Source organism: Salvia hispanica, chromosome 4, assembly GCF_023119035.1.
Source record: "Salvia hispanica cultivar TCC Black 2014 chromosome 4, UniMelb_Shisp_WGS_1.0, whole genome shotgun sequence".
Lineage (NCBI taxonomy): Eukaryota > Viridiplantae > Streptophyta > Magnoliopsida > Lamiales > Lamiaceae > Salvia > Salvia hispanica.
In genome coordinates this window covers 55,992,460-56,008,957 of record NC_062968.1, presented here as the reverse complement: position 1 = coordinate 56,008,957, position 16,498 = coordinate 55,992,460, and the positions used below count along the sequence as shown (strand labels likewise).

The 16,498-nt window shown below is 37.0% G+C and overlaps 4 protein-coding genes across 5 annotated transcripts; 2 read left to right on the top strand and 2 right to left on the bottom strand.

The window, feature by feature from the left end:
- The first annotated feature begins 3,222 nt into the window (after nt 1-3,222).
- On the top strand, nt 3,223-5,648 carry LOC125223786 (cis-muuroladiene synthase-like). Its single transcript, XM_048127080.1, has 7 exons — nt 3,223-3,354; nt 3,436-3,697; nt 3,765-4,128; nt 4,215-4,433; nt 4,515-4,653; nt 4,766-5,011; nt 5,083-5,648. The coding sequence occupies exons 1-7, from the start codon at nt 3,253-3,255 to the stop codon at nt 5,377-5,379; spliced, it is 1,629 nt and encodes a 542-aa protein (XP_047983037.1). The 5' UTR covers nt 3,223-3,252; the 3' UTR covers nt 5,380-5,648.
- A 3,088-nt stretch (nt 5,649-8,736) lies between these two features.
- On the top strand, nt 8,737-10,615 carry LOC125221466 (gamma-cadinene synthase-like; the record flags this gene model as incomplete). The annotated part of the gene is made up of 6 exons (XM_048123585.1): nt 8,737-8,976; nt 9,080-9,443; nt 9,523-9,741; nt 9,828-9,966; nt 10,047-10,292; nt 10,376-10,615. Coding segments are annotated over exons 1-6 (1,416 nt in total), but the record flags the coding sequence as incomplete, so codon positions are not given.
- Nucleotides 10,612-14,413, bottom strand: LOC125222996 (receptor-like serine/threonine-protein kinase ALE2). Of its 2 annotated transcripts, none has more exons than XM_048125938.1 (7): nt 14,012-14,413; nt 13,143-13,553; nt 12,638-13,009; nt 12,060-12,272; nt 11,313-11,663; nt 10,970-11,213; nt 10,612-10,873 (listed from the first exon to the last, which is right to left on the bottom strand). In XM_048125938.1, exons 1-7 carry the CDS (start codon nt 14,052-14,054, stop codon nt 10,633-10,635), a joined length of 1,875 nt encoding a protein of 624 aa, XP_047981895.1. In that variant the 5' UTR covers nt 14,055-14,413; the 3' UTR covers nt 10,612-10,632. The 2 variants fall into 2 exon arrangements, with proteins under 2 accessions (XP_047981895.1, XP_047981894.1); XM_048125937.1 differs by having other exon boundaries at nt 11,313-11,687; nt 14,012-14,412.
- Nucleotides 14,414-15,583: 1,170 nt separating this feature from the next.
- Nucleotides 15,584-16,376, bottom strand: LOC125219098. Its single transcript, XM_048120966.1, has 3 exons — nt 16,268-16,376; nt 16,060-16,134; nt 15,584-15,960 (listed from the first exon to the last, which is right to left on the bottom strand). Exons 1-3 carry the CDS (start codon nt 16,331-16,333, stop codon nt 15,727-15,729), a joined length of 375 nt encoding a protein of 124 aa, XP_047976923.1. The 5' UTR covers nt 16,334-16,376; the 3' UTR covers nt 15,584-15,726.
- Nucleotides 16,377-16,498: the final 122 nt, after the last annotated feature.

The window sequence follows — 16,498 nt, the reverse complement described above, 5'->3', positions numbered from 1 at the left end:
CCACTGCAACTGATGGTACAATGTAACTTAATTGTGTTTTTAATTACAAATAAATAAATTGAAATAAGAAATGAATAAAAAATATAAAGATGCAATCCACGAAAAATTAAGAAAACTATGGGTTGTGGATTATGTTTCTTAAATAAGAGAAAAGGCCAAAAGTGTTAGAACGACAATGAATGGTTAACATAGTTGTGGAAGCCCCAATCTAATACAAACATATCACAAGAATGACCGAACTAATAGAGAGAAAATACATAAACTCTGGTTTCTTCAATTCAAAATCTATTAATAATGATCAAAAATCAAAATAATCTATATCATTACATTTAAGAGAATCGATATTGCATCATTGCATTTAATAGATTGGATCGTACTCGATCGATATCATTTGTTTACAATATTTTCACCATGGGCTTAAAATTTTGGTTTATAGTAATATGTAATCAAATAAACATATAGAATTGAGGTTACTACTATAAATGATTCGTTTTTCTGGGAAATGTAAATGACAATGTCAAATTATTGGGACTTATATTAAACGACGTCGCTTTGCTATCCAACCCAAACAACAACAAGTTTGTGAGAAGTGAAATAGAGGATGTTGTAGGAAAAGTTGTAGGTGATCCAGACTGAACAATCACCATTTGTAATGAGAGGTCACAGGAGTGCTATTTTATAGTGATTAGGAGAAGATAATCACCATATGCATCTACAGTATTGATGCAAAATTCGTATGGATCACATGGAAATTGATTTTTTTTTTTTTTTTTATCTCATTTCCCAAATCTTCTTCCATTTTCCCAATTAAAACTATTTGGAAAATTTGAGCTGTGAAGATTTTATCTGTTGAAAATCAAACTGATTTGTTCCCCTTTTCCTGAGTAAAAAAGAAATGTGTAAAAATTGATGCCATTAAAAAAATAATGTAGAAAAAATGTAATGAACTATGAACGTTGTATATATATTTTTCCGCAATCAGGTGAAAGGCTTAAAATTAAAGAATTATTAAGATCCAAATTGGTCAGTAAATTTGCAAAAATATCTATTTGGTCTTATATAATGTTAGGATCTAATCCTAAACAATATGTTTTTATTACATTTAACTTATTAATTAAGTCAAAATATAGTTGACTGGTAATTGTTGGCAGAATCATTATATATGGATAAAAACGAGTAGTATTATCTAAGAGCATCCCCAACGCAGGGGGACGGGCCGCAACGAGCGAGTCCCAGCCCGGGCTCAGGGTTAAACGTCGTCGACTTGCGGCCTGGGACCGTCCTGAGGACGCAGTTGCTTCCCGGAGCCGCGCCCACGGTCCGGCCCGGCTCAAGGTTAACAATGCCCGTGCCGCAACGTGCGAGTCCCGGCCCGACGTTAGATGTATTCGGGCCGGGCCGCAAGTCCCCCGATTTTAATTTTTTTTAAAAAATTTTGTTTGCCTATTTATACGCTTGTTGTTGTTGTGCTCCATTCTACCACTCTTCGACTGATTTGTAATTTTATACACTTTTTAAATTTTTAAATTTAAATTTATACATTTTTTATTTATTTTTTTTAAAAAAAAATTCTAGGATTTGTAGTTTTCTATTTTTCGACTGAACAATGAATTTTCTCGGTTTTAATTGTTCAACGTATTCTATTTTACGAGTAAAATAGGCTGGAGTTGTAAATAGTGCAATTTAATAGTTGTGGCCCGGGTTTAGGCCTGCATGGTTAGAGGTGTTATGGTCTGGGACTCAAATTTAGGAGAATGATGAAATGGAGAGGACTTGGGGCTTGAATTTGAGATGGGGTTGGGGATGCTATAAGGCCACAAGTTAAAACACTTAAAACGTGTAAATTATATCAACATAGATACATGAAGTGTCAATATTTAAGGGCATCTTTGTCCATTTGTTAAAAACAGAGCTAGGTATAGTTTCATAACTTTATAACTGTGGTATACTTTTAACTGTTCCCTTAATTTTGTGATTATTTGCAAAAATATCAAATTGCAGCAATGGGGTGTACAATTCGATTAAGTTCAAGTAGTTTATATAAGTTGAGAGGAATGATGAAAATATTTAGTCTGAATATATCAACTTATGGCATGTTTGGTAGGGGTGATAATTCATCTATGGATGAAATTTCATTCCTAGATGAGTTAAAATAAAGCATTATTACGGATGTTATTATTGAACTTGATGAGAAATTCAACTGATAGGAGCTCATATAAATTTTATTTTTATTATCTATCTAGGACTCAAATAATCATATAAGGTAATATGAAGAATACTACTATTAGATAATTGCATAACGTGGTAAAATCTTCTACTATTGATTTTGATGTAGAAGATTAGAACTCTCCCCAGTCTATGATAATTAGAGCTCAACTTAATTAAGTCTATTAACATTAATACACTTCATTAAATAAAATTAAAAATTGTACTACTATCTAGACCATATTACGAAATACTATGACTTTTCTTAGTTTAAAAGTACTACTTACCTTATTTATACACATACACAAATTTTTCTCTTTTTTTTTTGGTAATGATATACAAACTTTTTCAGTTGATTAAGTACTTCCACTAACATGAAGGGAGAGCAAATGATGACTCAAAACTCAATATTTATTAGATTTCAAAATCTCAAAACTAATATGAACGTTCATAATTTAAGATAAAATTTATACAACTAAAAATAAATAAATAATAAATAAAAATATTAAAGTTCATTCTTTTAATTTTTAGTTCATTACTAGTAGTACTAAGTTAAAAATGAAAGTAAACACTAGGACAAGTAAAATGATGTAGATATCATGCGAATTTCATGTGACAAGACTTAAAAACTCGAATTATCATTCAAAATTTTCTAATATAGGGGTTGTTTGATTCGAAGATTATCCCAAGATTAAATATATAGTATGTTTGTTTAATGAGATTGCATTCCACGATTTAATCCTAGAAGTAATTTGCCATATTCAACCCCTTCCAACTAAAATAATCTAACAATACTAGATGAATTATCACAGGGTATGATAATTAGTCATGGCAACCGTACGACACCTATTAATTGAGAAGTTCAACTGCCACATATTAATTTGAATAATATTTGGAATTATTATGAAAAATTTAATCCTAAATCTACCTATTTTATTACTACTATTGCTCTCAATTTATGCATGACCATGTCCTTATAAATTGATTAGTTCAAATCTCTGCAATTTCACAAAATCAAGACAAAGATAGAGAGATAATAAAGAAAAGATGACTGCCGTAAGTTGCTTGAGTGATATGAGGCCTCCAATGACCATTCATCAACCAAGCATGTGGGCTGATACTTTCACCAACTCTTCTTTTAACGAAAGGGTTTGTGTGTGTGTTTTTGTACTATAATTAAAATTTATGAACTAATCCATTCTACTAAAAAAGTGTGTTTGCTTTGAGCAGGAGCAACAAAAGTATGAAGTGGCAATCAAAGAATTGAAGGAAGAAGCAAGAGACATATTAATGGCTGCAACAACTCCTCTCAACCAAATGGTATTAATCGACACGCTCGAGCGTTTGGGATTGGCCTATCTTTTTGAGACCGAAATTGAACACAAACTCCAACAAATCAAACACGATGACGACCTTCTTCACCATTCCGATTTATTCACTACGTCACTTGGATTTCGCTTGCTCAGGCAACACCGCCACCACATTTCTTGCGGTATAATCTATATTATAGTATATATATATTTAATTATCGAATTTAATTTTTTGAATGACTTAAGCAGATGTTTTCAACAAGTTTGTTAACAAGGATGGTATGTTCGAAGAAGGCGACGTTGAAGGAATGCTAAGCTTGTATGAAGCAGCTCATGTTCGATTTAACGATGAGAAAATACTACAAGAGGCTGCCGATTTTACAAGGCATTACTTGAGTAGTCGAGAAGCGGAATTAGAGCCTCACCTTAAAGAGAGAGTGAAGCGGGCTTTGAAGCACCCGCTTCATAGAGATGTTCCCATCGTCTACGCACGAATTTTCATCTCTATATATGAAAAGGACCCCACGAGAAATGAACTTCTTCTCAAACTAGCTAAACTTAACTTCAACTTTTTGCAGAATTTATATAGGAAAGAACTCTCCCAACTCTCAAGGTAAATATTGTTATAAATCTAAATTATTTAATGATTAATTTGAGGAGTGCATATTTATTAATTGTACTCCATCTTTCTTGGAAAAGGTGGTGGAATGAATTTGATCTGAAATCAAAATTACCATATGCAAGAGATAGAGTGGTGGAGGCCTATGTTTGGGGTGTTGGATATCATTATGAACCTCAATACTCTCATGTTCGAATGGGACTCGCCAAAGGCATAAAAATCATTGGAATTATAGATGATACGTATGATAATTATGCTACACTCAATGAAGCTCAACTTTTTACTGAAGCATTACACAAGTAATGATATTTATACATATATGTATACAATTTATTTTCCCTAGTATAGTACTCCATGTCTACTTATAAATTGGGTTGCAGGTGGAATACGGGCGAAGTTGATCGACTTCCTGAATACATGAGAACCGTTTATCGTTTTATTATGAGTACATTCGAAGATTATGAGCGCGACGCACTCAAACTTGGGAAATCCTTTGCAACTCCTTACTTCAAAGAAACAGTTAGTACTATATAGAATGCAATATTTATATATGAGACTCATTCATCTTCAAAACTATAATTATTTTTTTATTATTTCTTGTATAAATATTTGTATTATGTGATTGAATTAGGTGCAACAACTTGGAAGGGCTTACAATCAAGAGCTAAAGTGGGTTATGGAGAGAAATCTGCCTCCATTTGAAGACTATGTTAAAAACTCAGAGATAACAAGCTGCATATTTATCATGTTTGCTGCTATTATTCCTGGTTTCAAATCTCTCACCCAAGAAACTATGGATTGGATGAAGAATGAGCCCAAAATCGTGATATCTACTGGCATGATCGGTAGATATTGGGACGACATAGGCTCTCATCATGTAAGTTAGTAACATAGTATTAATTTGTTAAGATTCAATTAATAATGGTGCAATATTTGATGAATTTGAAGCGCGAGAGCAAAGGAGGGCAAGTGTTGACTGTGATCGACTGCTACATGAAACAACATGGCGTAACGAAGCAAGAGACGCTATCAGAGTTTGCACGACGAGTAGAGGAAGGATGGATGGATGTGAACAAGGAATGGGTCGAGACAGCGTTCGTGCCTCGAGAAATAGCCCTTCAATTTCTCAACTATGCGCGAATGTGCGAAGCCACTTACAACCACTATAACGGAGACGCTTATACAGATCCTGAAATGGCCAAGCCAACTGTTCATGCTCTCTTTATCGATCCAATTCTCATTTGAGTTACTAAGTTTATTTGGGGACGTCATGAATGTAATACTTATTATTGAAGCTATAGCTTGTATGGATTATAAATTGTACTACCAATGTATTGTAGGAGTACTACTAATTAATAAGTCAATTATAATGGGATGGAGAGAGTAAGTCTTGAAAATATTGTAATCAATTATATATGATGATGTAGTTTTGATTCTATTCTATTAATGATATAGTAGTAGATAGTTTTGATTATAATTAATAAATTTTAAATCAAGAATTTAGAGGTTTTGCATTTTATCTCTATTAATACGATCACTCTTAACGTCTTATGATACGTTTGTACATTGTAGTACTAGTTGTTGTGGATCATGTTGTTCGTGTTGGTAGCCAAAATTTTTTTGCAAAACATTATACATGACACTTTTTTATCTGCGCCGTGTACCTCAGCCACCCCCGGGGGCATCAGAACGCTCAAGCTGATGGCTCGTCGTTGCCTCTGGCCTTTGCCTCCTTCGTTCCAATCGAAAAAGCCTGGGCTCTAGGGTAAATAGGCAGATTCTTTTGGGCTCACCAATTCAATCCATGGTCAGTTAAATAATACTACCATGATGACTTCCCAATGCACAGTGACGGATATCTCATAGCCTTACAATGTACGGTATTAAAATTTCGGCACGAATATGGAGAAAATGCAACGATTTTATTTTTTTTAAAAAGCATACATATGCGTTGAATCTATATAGTTTGCCGCTAGCCGACGGTATGATATGTTTTTGTTTTAGGCCTTCATTTTCAACGAAAATACATGCGTTAGAGTTTTTTAAAAAATCGTATATATAGAGTTTGCAACGAGTCGTATATCCAGAGTTTGCAACGAGCCATATATATAGAGTTTATATAAAAAAAAAAAAATTTAAATTATATCGGACGTCCGCCGCCGATGTCCGTCCGCATGCCACAGCGGCGGACGTCCCGTAGCCTTCGCAACGGACGTCGCGCAATACCCGCGGAACTCCCGTGTCCGCACGGGACGTCCGTCCGCCACCCTTCCTCGCCCAATGGCGGACGTCCGACGCCCAGCGGACGGCCGCCGCTGATGATGCTTTATAAGGGCTTCTTTGTCCATTCATTAAAAACATAGCTAGGTAGAGTTTCATAACTTAACAAATGTGGTACTTTTAACTAGAGGTGCCCACGGTCAGGAATCGACAGTTTTGGTTCGGAACCGCTAGTTCCGATTTTGGAAATTATTGAACCGGAACTGAACCGCGAAAGTGTTTTGCGGTTACGGTTCCAGTTCCAAAACCACCAGTTTCAGTTTCGGTTTCGAACCGGCGGGTTTTTTTACGGTTTTTCACGGTTTCAAACCGCCAGTTTTTTATGGTTCCGGCTTGATTTAACGATTTTCCTGCGGTTTTTCGGGGTTCCGGCACAGTTTTGGTTCAAAAATTTTTGAACATGAACCGAACCACGGTTCAAAAATCGACAGCTTCGATTCGGATAAATTCTCACGGTTTTGGTTCGAAACCGTAACCGGCGGTTACAGTTTCGGTTTTAACCGCCGGCTTGGTAAACCTTGGGCAGGTCTACTTTTAACTGTTCCCCTATGTTTTTTAGAAATTTTAGTTCATTTATGATTATGATTTTGTGATTATTTGCAAAAATATTAAATTGCAGCAATGGGTATTGATAAGGCTAATTTCATGCATTGGTTATAAGGTTAAATTCTGCAATTTTTCAGGTCTAATAAACCTTTTTGAGCCAGGTGTGTAGAGAAAATGCCAGCCCCGGGAGAATTACAGAGATCGCCTGGTGAAGGAAGCTGGCAAGGAAAATTGAGCAGAAGGATGAACAGCCACTAGACTGAGGAGCATCGATTGGAGGGCGAAATGGGAATCACAAGAACAGTCTAGAAGCTCTATCTGCTATATAAAGGAGCACACAATCTACATGGAGAGGAGGATCACTTTTTCTAGCTCCTAGCTTAGTTTTCCTACCTTTTTCTACACACTCACTTGGGGGAAAGTTCAGGGGGGGATTCTTGTTTCATTGGAAGTCTGGGTGCAACACCGTCTCTACGGAGGCGAAGAAATAATTGTCTTTAAATTTCTGTCTACTTTTGGTACTCGCCGAGTCCTCGCTGTTCGAGGCTCGGGATTGGTGTTGTTTTCTATCGTCGGATATCTCGTATTTTGCAATGAATATGTCTGTTTATGTTTTGTTTATCTTATTGAGTTGTTTTGGGGTTTGATTTGTTGTCTCTTGTTGGTTGATCTGAGTTTGAATCTGTTTTATAAGAAATCTGTTGTCGATCGATTCATTCTATGTAGATCAGTGAGGATCGGAGATGATGATGGTGTTTGGTTGGTGTGGATGGCTTGGATCCAGAGTGGATTAAGCGTCCCATGGTTGGATCTGCTTGTTTGTGTTTCATTTAGTTGTTTAAATTCTGCATTCTCGTTTTACCTTGTCTAGTAGCTAGATCTGCTTTAGTTTTAACTGCTCTTCGATTTAGTTGCTTTTCATTCCGTCTACTTTGCTTTGATTTTCGTTCTTGCTTTGTTTTAACTGGTTGTTCATGATAAATGTTGGAGAAGATGATGTCGCTGTTAGTTAGTCCTTTAGTTAGTTATTTTGCAGCTTTTCGATCGTACTCTACCTTTTCAGAAAATGGTCCCCACATTCAGTCGCTTTCCCAGGTCTAGGATAATTTAGGAAACTGTTCGTTCGATCTAGCAATTGTCTCGCTCCATTTCCCTTAATATGCATGTTTTTAAGTTTCTACCTAGATCTAGCTGTTAGGGTAGCATATTTCAATTACCAAGTCTAGGAATCAAAGCGCAACCTAAAATTGCGTGGCAGCAACCAACAAAATAATATATAGTCCATAAGTCTTTAAACATGTTTACTTGTGCATTCATCTCTGTGGATTCGATCCCTACTTCCACGTACTAGTTTTTCCTAGGTAAAGTGGGTTGAGGGTTTTTGAAAAGAGAGTTAAGGAAGTGATTGTGTGCCTATAGGTAGCTCAAGGTTCTCTGAATTCCTAGACCCAGTGTCTAACGGATTTCCTGGACCAAGGGTTTTCTTCATTATTCTTAAGAACACGCTTTCGCTAACCGTCTTAGCTTCAAACAAAAAAAAGAAAAAAAATACAAGCTCTTCAGGTATATATACAGTTCGATTAAGTTCAAGTAGTTTATATAAGTTGAGAGAGTGGTGAAAAGAGTTCTGAATTTATCAACTTAAAAATAAAGCATTGTTATGGATGTTATTGATTGAACTTGATGAGAAATTCAACTGATAGGAACTCAAGAATATTATTTCGAATTATCATATAAATTTTGTTTTTATTATCTATCCAGGACTCAAATAATAAGCAATTGAAGAATTAAAGGAAGAAGCAAGAAACATGCTAATGGCAAAAGCAACTCCTCTCAACCAATTGATATTAATCGACACGATTGAGCGGTTGGGATTGGCCTATCTTTTCGAGACCGAAATTGAACTCAAACTCAAACAAATCAAACATGATGACGACCTTCTTCACCATTCCGATTTATTCACTACAGCACTTGGATTTCGCTTGCTGAGGCAACACCGTCACCACATTTCTTGTGGTATAGGCATATATATATATATATATATATATATATACATACAATTAATCTCATTAATTATATATATGATGAACGAATTTAACTTTATTTATGAATTTAACAGATGTTTTCAACAAGTTTGTTGACAAGGATGGTATGTTCGAAGAAGGCGACGTTGAGGGAATGTTAAGCCTGTACGAAGCAGCTCATGTTCGATTTAACGACGAGAAGATACTACAAGAGGCTGCCGATTTCACAAGGCATTACTTGAGTAGTCGCAAAGTGGAGTTGGATTCTCACCTTAAAGATAGAGTGAAGCGGGCTTTGGAGCGCCCGCTTCATAGAGATGTTCCCATCGTCTACGCACGAATTTTCATCTCTATATATGAAAAAGATCCCTCAAGAAATGAACTTCTTCTCAAACTAGCTAAACTTAACTTCAACTTTTTGCAGATGTTATACAAGAAAGAACTCTCCCAACTCTCTAGGTAAATATTACTATTATTTCAAGATTAAGGGCGTGCATATTTATTAATTAATATATTCTTTATTTGTTCTTGAAAAAAGGTGGTGGAATGAATTTGATCTGAAATCGAAATTACCATATATAAGAGATCGATTGGTGGAGGCCTATTTTTGGGGTGTTGGATACCATTATGAACCTCAGTACTCTCATGTTCGAATGGGACTAACCAAATGCATACAAATTATTGGAATGATGGATGATACATATGATAATTATGCTACACTCAATGAAGCTCAACTTTTTACTGAAATCTTAGACAAGTAAGTCATCAAATAGGTACATAATATATTCTCTATCTTTTTATGTACAATATGTATGATTTGATCTTAATTAAATTGGATTGTAGGTGGAATATGGATGAAGTTGATCGACTCCCGGAATACATGAGAACTGTTTATCGTTTTATCATGAGTACATTCGAAGATTATGAACGCGACGCACCCAAACTTGGGAAAGCCTTTGCAATTCCTTATTTCATAGAAACCGTTAGTACTATATAGATATAGTATTATATTATTTCAAAAAAAATATAATATTTGTAATATGATGAGTGGATTTCATTCAGGTGCAACAACTTGGAAGGGCTTACAATCAAGAGCTAAAGTGGGTTATGGAGAGAAAACTGCCTCCTTTTGAAGACTATGTTAAAAACTCAGAGATAACCAGCTGCATTTTTATCTTGTTTGCTGCTATTATTCCTGGTTTCGAATCTCTAAATCAAGAAACAATTGATTGGATGAAGAGTGAGCCCAAAATCGCGATATCAACGGGTTTGGTCGGTAGATATTGGGACGACATAGGCTCTCATCATGTAAGTTACTTAAGATTAGTTCTACTTCATATTTAGTTGCTATTTACATTTAATTAACCTTGTTGCATAAAATCAATTTGAAGCGCGAGAGCAAAGGAGGGCAAATGTTGACTGCGATCGATTGCTACATGAAACAACATAGTGTAACGAAGCAAGAGACGCTATCAGAGTTTGCGCAACGAGTTGAGGAAGCATGGATGGATGTGAACAAGGAATGGGTCGAGACAGCATTCGTGCCTCGAGAAATCGCCCTTCAATTTCTCAACTATGCTCGACTGTGCGATGCTAGTTACAATCACAATAATGGAGACGCAAAGAACAACATAAAACTGATTACTATCTATCGATCAAGGGTTGAACCTCCTGCAAAATAACGGTGTCTACGTGAAGCATGTTGTTGAAATGGGGAAGATACATGGAGTGAGAAACTAACCCAGGTGACAAGGTTCTCCTGGCCGGAAGGCTGTGACATATCTACAGGTTTTCTTCCAGTCAACAACTCAAGAAGAACCACACCATAACTGTAAACATCACTCTTCACCAGTAGGTGCCCGGTCATAGCATATTCAGGGGCGACATACCTGTAAATTTTGGGAAGTCACAAGTGTTAAGAGAATAATAACATCATGCTTTGGAGATTAAATGTTCGCGGATGACCAAAAGATTGGACGACTAACCCAAAAGTTCCCATAACACGGGTTGAGAGGTAGTTTGCCCTGCCTTCAGGGGCCTGTTTCGCAAGGCCAAAATCTGAAACTTTAGCAAGAAAGTTGTTCTCTAGCAATATATTTGACGCCTTAAAATCTCTGTGAATGACGCAAGGTTGAGAGTCCTCATGCAAGTAAGCAAGTCCTCGGGCAGCATCAAGAGCAATTTTCATTCTTGTGTCCCAATCAAGAGGGCAGTTTAGTCCCAATGGTCCTGAACGAAACCACCTCACAGATTAGCATGCTTTTCATTTCCAAATAGAGTGTTTTAAGTAAAAAACTTGAAAGATATATCATAGATAATAGTCTATACCATGAAGCCAAGCCTCCAAACTGCCATTTGGAACAAGCTCGTAACAAAGTAGATTCTGTGAGGAGTCACGGTTGCTGTAGTATCCGACAAGTTTCACCAAGTTACGGTGATGCAGCCTACTGAGCATCTCAACCTCAACCAAGAACTCTTTATCCCCTTGCTGTCCACCACTGCTTAGTCTCTTTATGGCAACGGCAGTTCCATCACTTAGTACACCCTTAAATACTCTCCCAAAGCCTCCCTCACCAAGAATATTAGTTGTCTCAAAGTTATTCGTAGCCTCTTTCAGTTCTTCATAGGTGAGAAACCGTGTGCTGGTTGGGTGGTGGTGAAGTGATCCAACTGCTGGAACTGTTCCAACAGTCCTTTGTTTAGCTATTTCAAAGGGAATAAGCACATGAAATCCATAATGAGAATTGAATCCAATAGATCCATGATAGCAAAGTACCAAAAGTCAAAAAAGTTAAACTAAGAGGTAAGAGATGTGAGTATTGGACAGCAAATGCTAGAAAGAGAAGAAAAGGCAGATGATGAGGGTGTATTTTTCCTTTGAATGCAGCCAACCACACCTTAACTAACATAGCATCAGAACTGAGTTGCCAAACTGTGGTTCATATCAGAGGGCAGGTCAATTGTGCCATTCTAGAGGCAACAACCATACATACTAAACAATAAACAATTTATCAATGATATAGAAGGAATTAAAACTGCAGATAAAAACACAACTTGATGCAACTATCTACATACCAGTTTCTTTGAAAGATTCAATATGCTTCCCTTGACGAGATACACAGAAGCAAAGCATAACCACAGTGAACACAGCAATTATCAGGATCGCAGCTCCAAGTCCAATTACAAGAATCAAACTTGGATGTTTAACTTTCTTTGAAGGGGAAACTGAAGCAGGACTTGATGGAAGGTTGGGCGGTGCTTCTGATGGAGCTGTGTCAGAATCTGGCGCTGTATAAAAGACAAAAATGGTTACTTCAGTCTGAATATAGCATATCCAGGAAGATGATGCCAGTTTACCGAAATAACTCAGGGTCAATTACTAAATATGAATCAGAAAATTGACAAAAGTACATAATTAACAAAGACAATGCAGTAACTATAAACAACCAATTTAATGCTAATATTTTAAATAATTTAAACTTGCCTAAAACAACAGAATAAGTTTTCCATTAAGGGCTGCCTGCTAGTTTAAAGAACTTATAGTTCCGGCAAACTAGTGGAAAGCAGGTTGAGTTGTTATTATCCATGTAAGAGATTCACGATCAAAATGATATTGTTGAAATAGATCTTTAACTTGCACCTAAAAAATATACCTTGAGGCAGTAAGGGCGGCTTGAACCAGGTTATGTTGAGAAGCTTATAGTCACTCACTATTGCAGGATCAAGACGGATTCTGTGCGTTGACAATGAGGAGTTTATTCCTGCAGCCTCTTTGGAAGAAAAACTCAAACCCGTATGTGGGGTAATATCCATTGATATATTAAGACCAGATATTCCAACAATATAAAAGTTAATGAGCTCAATCTGTGACACTCTTAGACCAAGCTGCGAAGCAAACTGTTCAAGAAAAAGATTCCATTTTGGATGGGCTGAAACATTCAAGAGGAGAATTTCAAGCTTTATTGGATACACACAATGGCAGCCCTGGCTCTCACGTTTGAGTACCATGTCTGGTCCACAACAACCTGCCAGAAGGAAACAAACACCTCATTAGAATCGACGAAGCTAAAAATGTGAGGATGAGTTTGTTAAAAAATGAAACACCGCACTATATTGTTCGGCTAGAGAATAGAGTCAAAAAAAAAAAAAAAATCTTACTAGAAAGGCTAGGAGATAATGGAGGCTGAGATAAACCAGTAGGCATAGTGCTAGGTTCAGGTTGAGGTGGATTGTTCGGAGGCGCTGATCCACTCTTCTCCATCGAAGGTCTGGACAAACCGGAGTTAGAAGGAGGGGTAGAAATCTCAAAATGGCCAAAATTAGGAGGTTGAGCAGGTGCGCCACGAGGGCTCAAACGATTATGGTGGTGTTTGGGCGACGAAAGCAGATTGTTGTCTGGTAGAGGCAGTTCTGCCATCGCAGAGGCATCAAAAAACGTGGTAGCTGGTGATAAAGCTTCTCTTTTCAACATTTTGTGACGTACACTAGCATCCGTGAAGGATAATAAACAACAGAAAAGAAGCAACTGTTTTAAGAGACACCAACGACAACGAGCCTCCAAAAGCAACCCTGCAACACACATTGCAAATAAAGCACACACCATAGGGCTTTCAGCAACAACGCATCCAATTCCACATATTCGGGGTCAAAATACCATTCCAAAGAATTTAACACCACTGTGCCAATCCGAAACCACATAACAAAAATGAGATCAAAGCTTCAGCTCTAAAATCCCTCTTTCCCTAACAATCATACATCTTAGACATAAACTAAACTAGAATCACTCTTTCTCATCAGCAACACACATTAAATCAATTGAAATAGTGATTAATCAAATATAAGCAAACAACATGAAATCCATCACACGCCTCCAAAATTACTCAAAATCTTCCTATTCTAATTGCATTTGCGAAAATGACATGCCATTAATAGAATGAAAAAATGCGATAAATCCGTAAAATGCATAAGAATCCCCAAAAAACAACACAAAATCCAGCATATCTAACATCCTCACACTCAATACTCACCGCTTCCCGGGGCGAAAAACAGCAAATTATCAAACTGCAACATCACCGACAAAATCCGAACCGCTCAGATCTACAAAACCAGAGTCAAACTACGAGCAAAATCCGCAGCCTCCGCCGACCGAATGAACATCGAACAGCCGAGAAGCTCGCCACAAACTCAGCCCGAACTCGTAACTCAGTGAGCTCCCCATCCTTGGCCTCCAAACACACGAAACCGGTGAAAAAGGTAAAGGCGGAGACAGAGAGTGAAGGGGAATACTAGAGAGAGAAAAATCGGGAGAATGATTCGAGAATATGAAATGATTGTGGCGCGCGTGTATCTTCCGTCGGCTTCACTCAGATATGAGTAGTGAAAAATCTGTTGAGGATGAGCGCACGGTAAGGTGGAGCTCCGATACGAGTAGTATGGTAGTGGGGGAATATTATATTTATCTAACGTGCGCTTTTGACGGAGGATCGTCTTCGTCAAACAGTGGACGTCAGTCACGTCAGCTTGATTGCTTGCTGCCGAGGCCCACCGTTAGTAACGGTGGTCCCCTATTTCGGACAGAGCCGTTAGATGGGCGTTAAAGTGGTTTATTAAAAAATGTTTATGCCATGTGATTCCATGGATTTATGCATTTTCTATTACTCCTACTTATTTAATTAGTCTCATGCTATCGTATGATTTATTCCATTATCTAGTGAATATTAATTTGGTAGTATATGTTTTTATATTTTTGGATTTTGTTTGATGAATTAGATAATTGAATTTTATTACTCCCTCCGTCCTCTATTAGGAGTCACTTTTTGATCGGACACGAGTTTTAAGAAATATAAAGAAAAGTTTGTTGAAAAAGTTAGTGGAATGTGGGACCTATTTTTTTTATATTGGTTTTATAATAAAATGTGAGTGAATTGAGTTAGTGGAATGTGGGACCTACTTATTATTTATGGTAAAAATGAAGTGTGACTCTTAATTGGGAACGGACCGAAATAGAAAAGTGTGACTCTTAATGGGGGGCGGGCGGAGGGAGTATGTCATATGGGAGAAGAAAATTAGTTATGGTTCATGAATTTTGGTCTTCAATTTGATATTACTAATCTCGGGCAATCTCAAATTAATTGAATTTTGAATTATATTGGGACAATTTAATCAATAGCAGCTTAACCTACAAAGTATCTTATTTAATAGCATCTTAATATGGGAGTACTACATTAGCAGCTTAATCAATAGCAGCTTAACACTACAATTTAATCAATAGCAGCTTACTATGGGAGTACTACATTACATTGGGATGAGTACGGAATTATAAATTCTAAATGGGTTCGAATAATTGAACTTTGTAATTAGTGGTATTATTGTATGAATTTGAGATGATGAAATTAATACTAGCAAATTAATTTAGGTTCCATAGATTGTGGAACTGTGGAAGTGGAAGAGTCAAGAGAGAGCCCACAAATTGTTATGTTTACCATCTCTTAGATTAGCCCACGAAATTTCGATATGGGCCTAAGATTACAAGTTTGATTTTCACAGATGCATTATTATATGTATTTAATACTAAATTATTGCAAATTGAAAGAGTCACGTCTAACAAATATAGAACCTTTTTGCCATAACGATTAAAGCAAACTCCAACAAAAAAATAAAAGTAGTGCTAACAAACTAAAATTTGCAATTGCACGAAAACGAGTATCATGTCATTCAAACAATGTGAAAGTTAATTTACAATTTACATCCTAGTAGTAGGGTTCCTTGGGTGACTATTGTTTCCTTCGGCGGTGGTGGCAGCAGCAGCGGTGCTCGTGGTGGAGTTGGCATTGGCGTTGGCGTTGGCGTTGGCATTCATCCCTAGAGTATTCTTGACCACCTCCGCCGCCCCTTGGGCCATGTTAGCGGCGCCCACGACCGCTCCCTTAGCCATGTTGACGGCGGTTTGTGCCGCGTCCTTAGCTTGTGCACCACTCTTAAATATTCCAAGAATTAAGTTAGAAGATTTGTGTAATAAATTTGCATTGATGAGTGGAAAATGAAAATTTGGAATAAATTATAGTACTCCATGTACCTCTTGAAGGAAATTGGTGGCTTGGCCTTGGCTATGGATGTCCGAAGGTTGGTCCACGAGATCCCTATTCCTCATCTGCCACAAGGTTGTAGTTAAAAATGTTGCGCATGGTTGATCCGAAAGAATATATTTGAAGATGTGAAGTAGCTAAACTGATCTATATTTCCTAAATTGCGGTTGAAAAAAATTCAATTTATATAAATGTTACCTGCGCCTGATTAGTATCGTGTTCAGCGCTGTAAGAAGCGTTGACAGGATGACCGTGGTTTGCCATTTTACTCGTGCTAGGGATTTTTTAGGTTCTATTAATGTAAGAGATAAAATGTGAGTTGTTTTAGATGAATTTATAGGTTTGGATTTCGAAGGCATCTTAGTTTTCAAGTACTTCTTCGTCTAAGTATGTGCATCAGCTAACACATGCAAATACAACCGGTCCCGT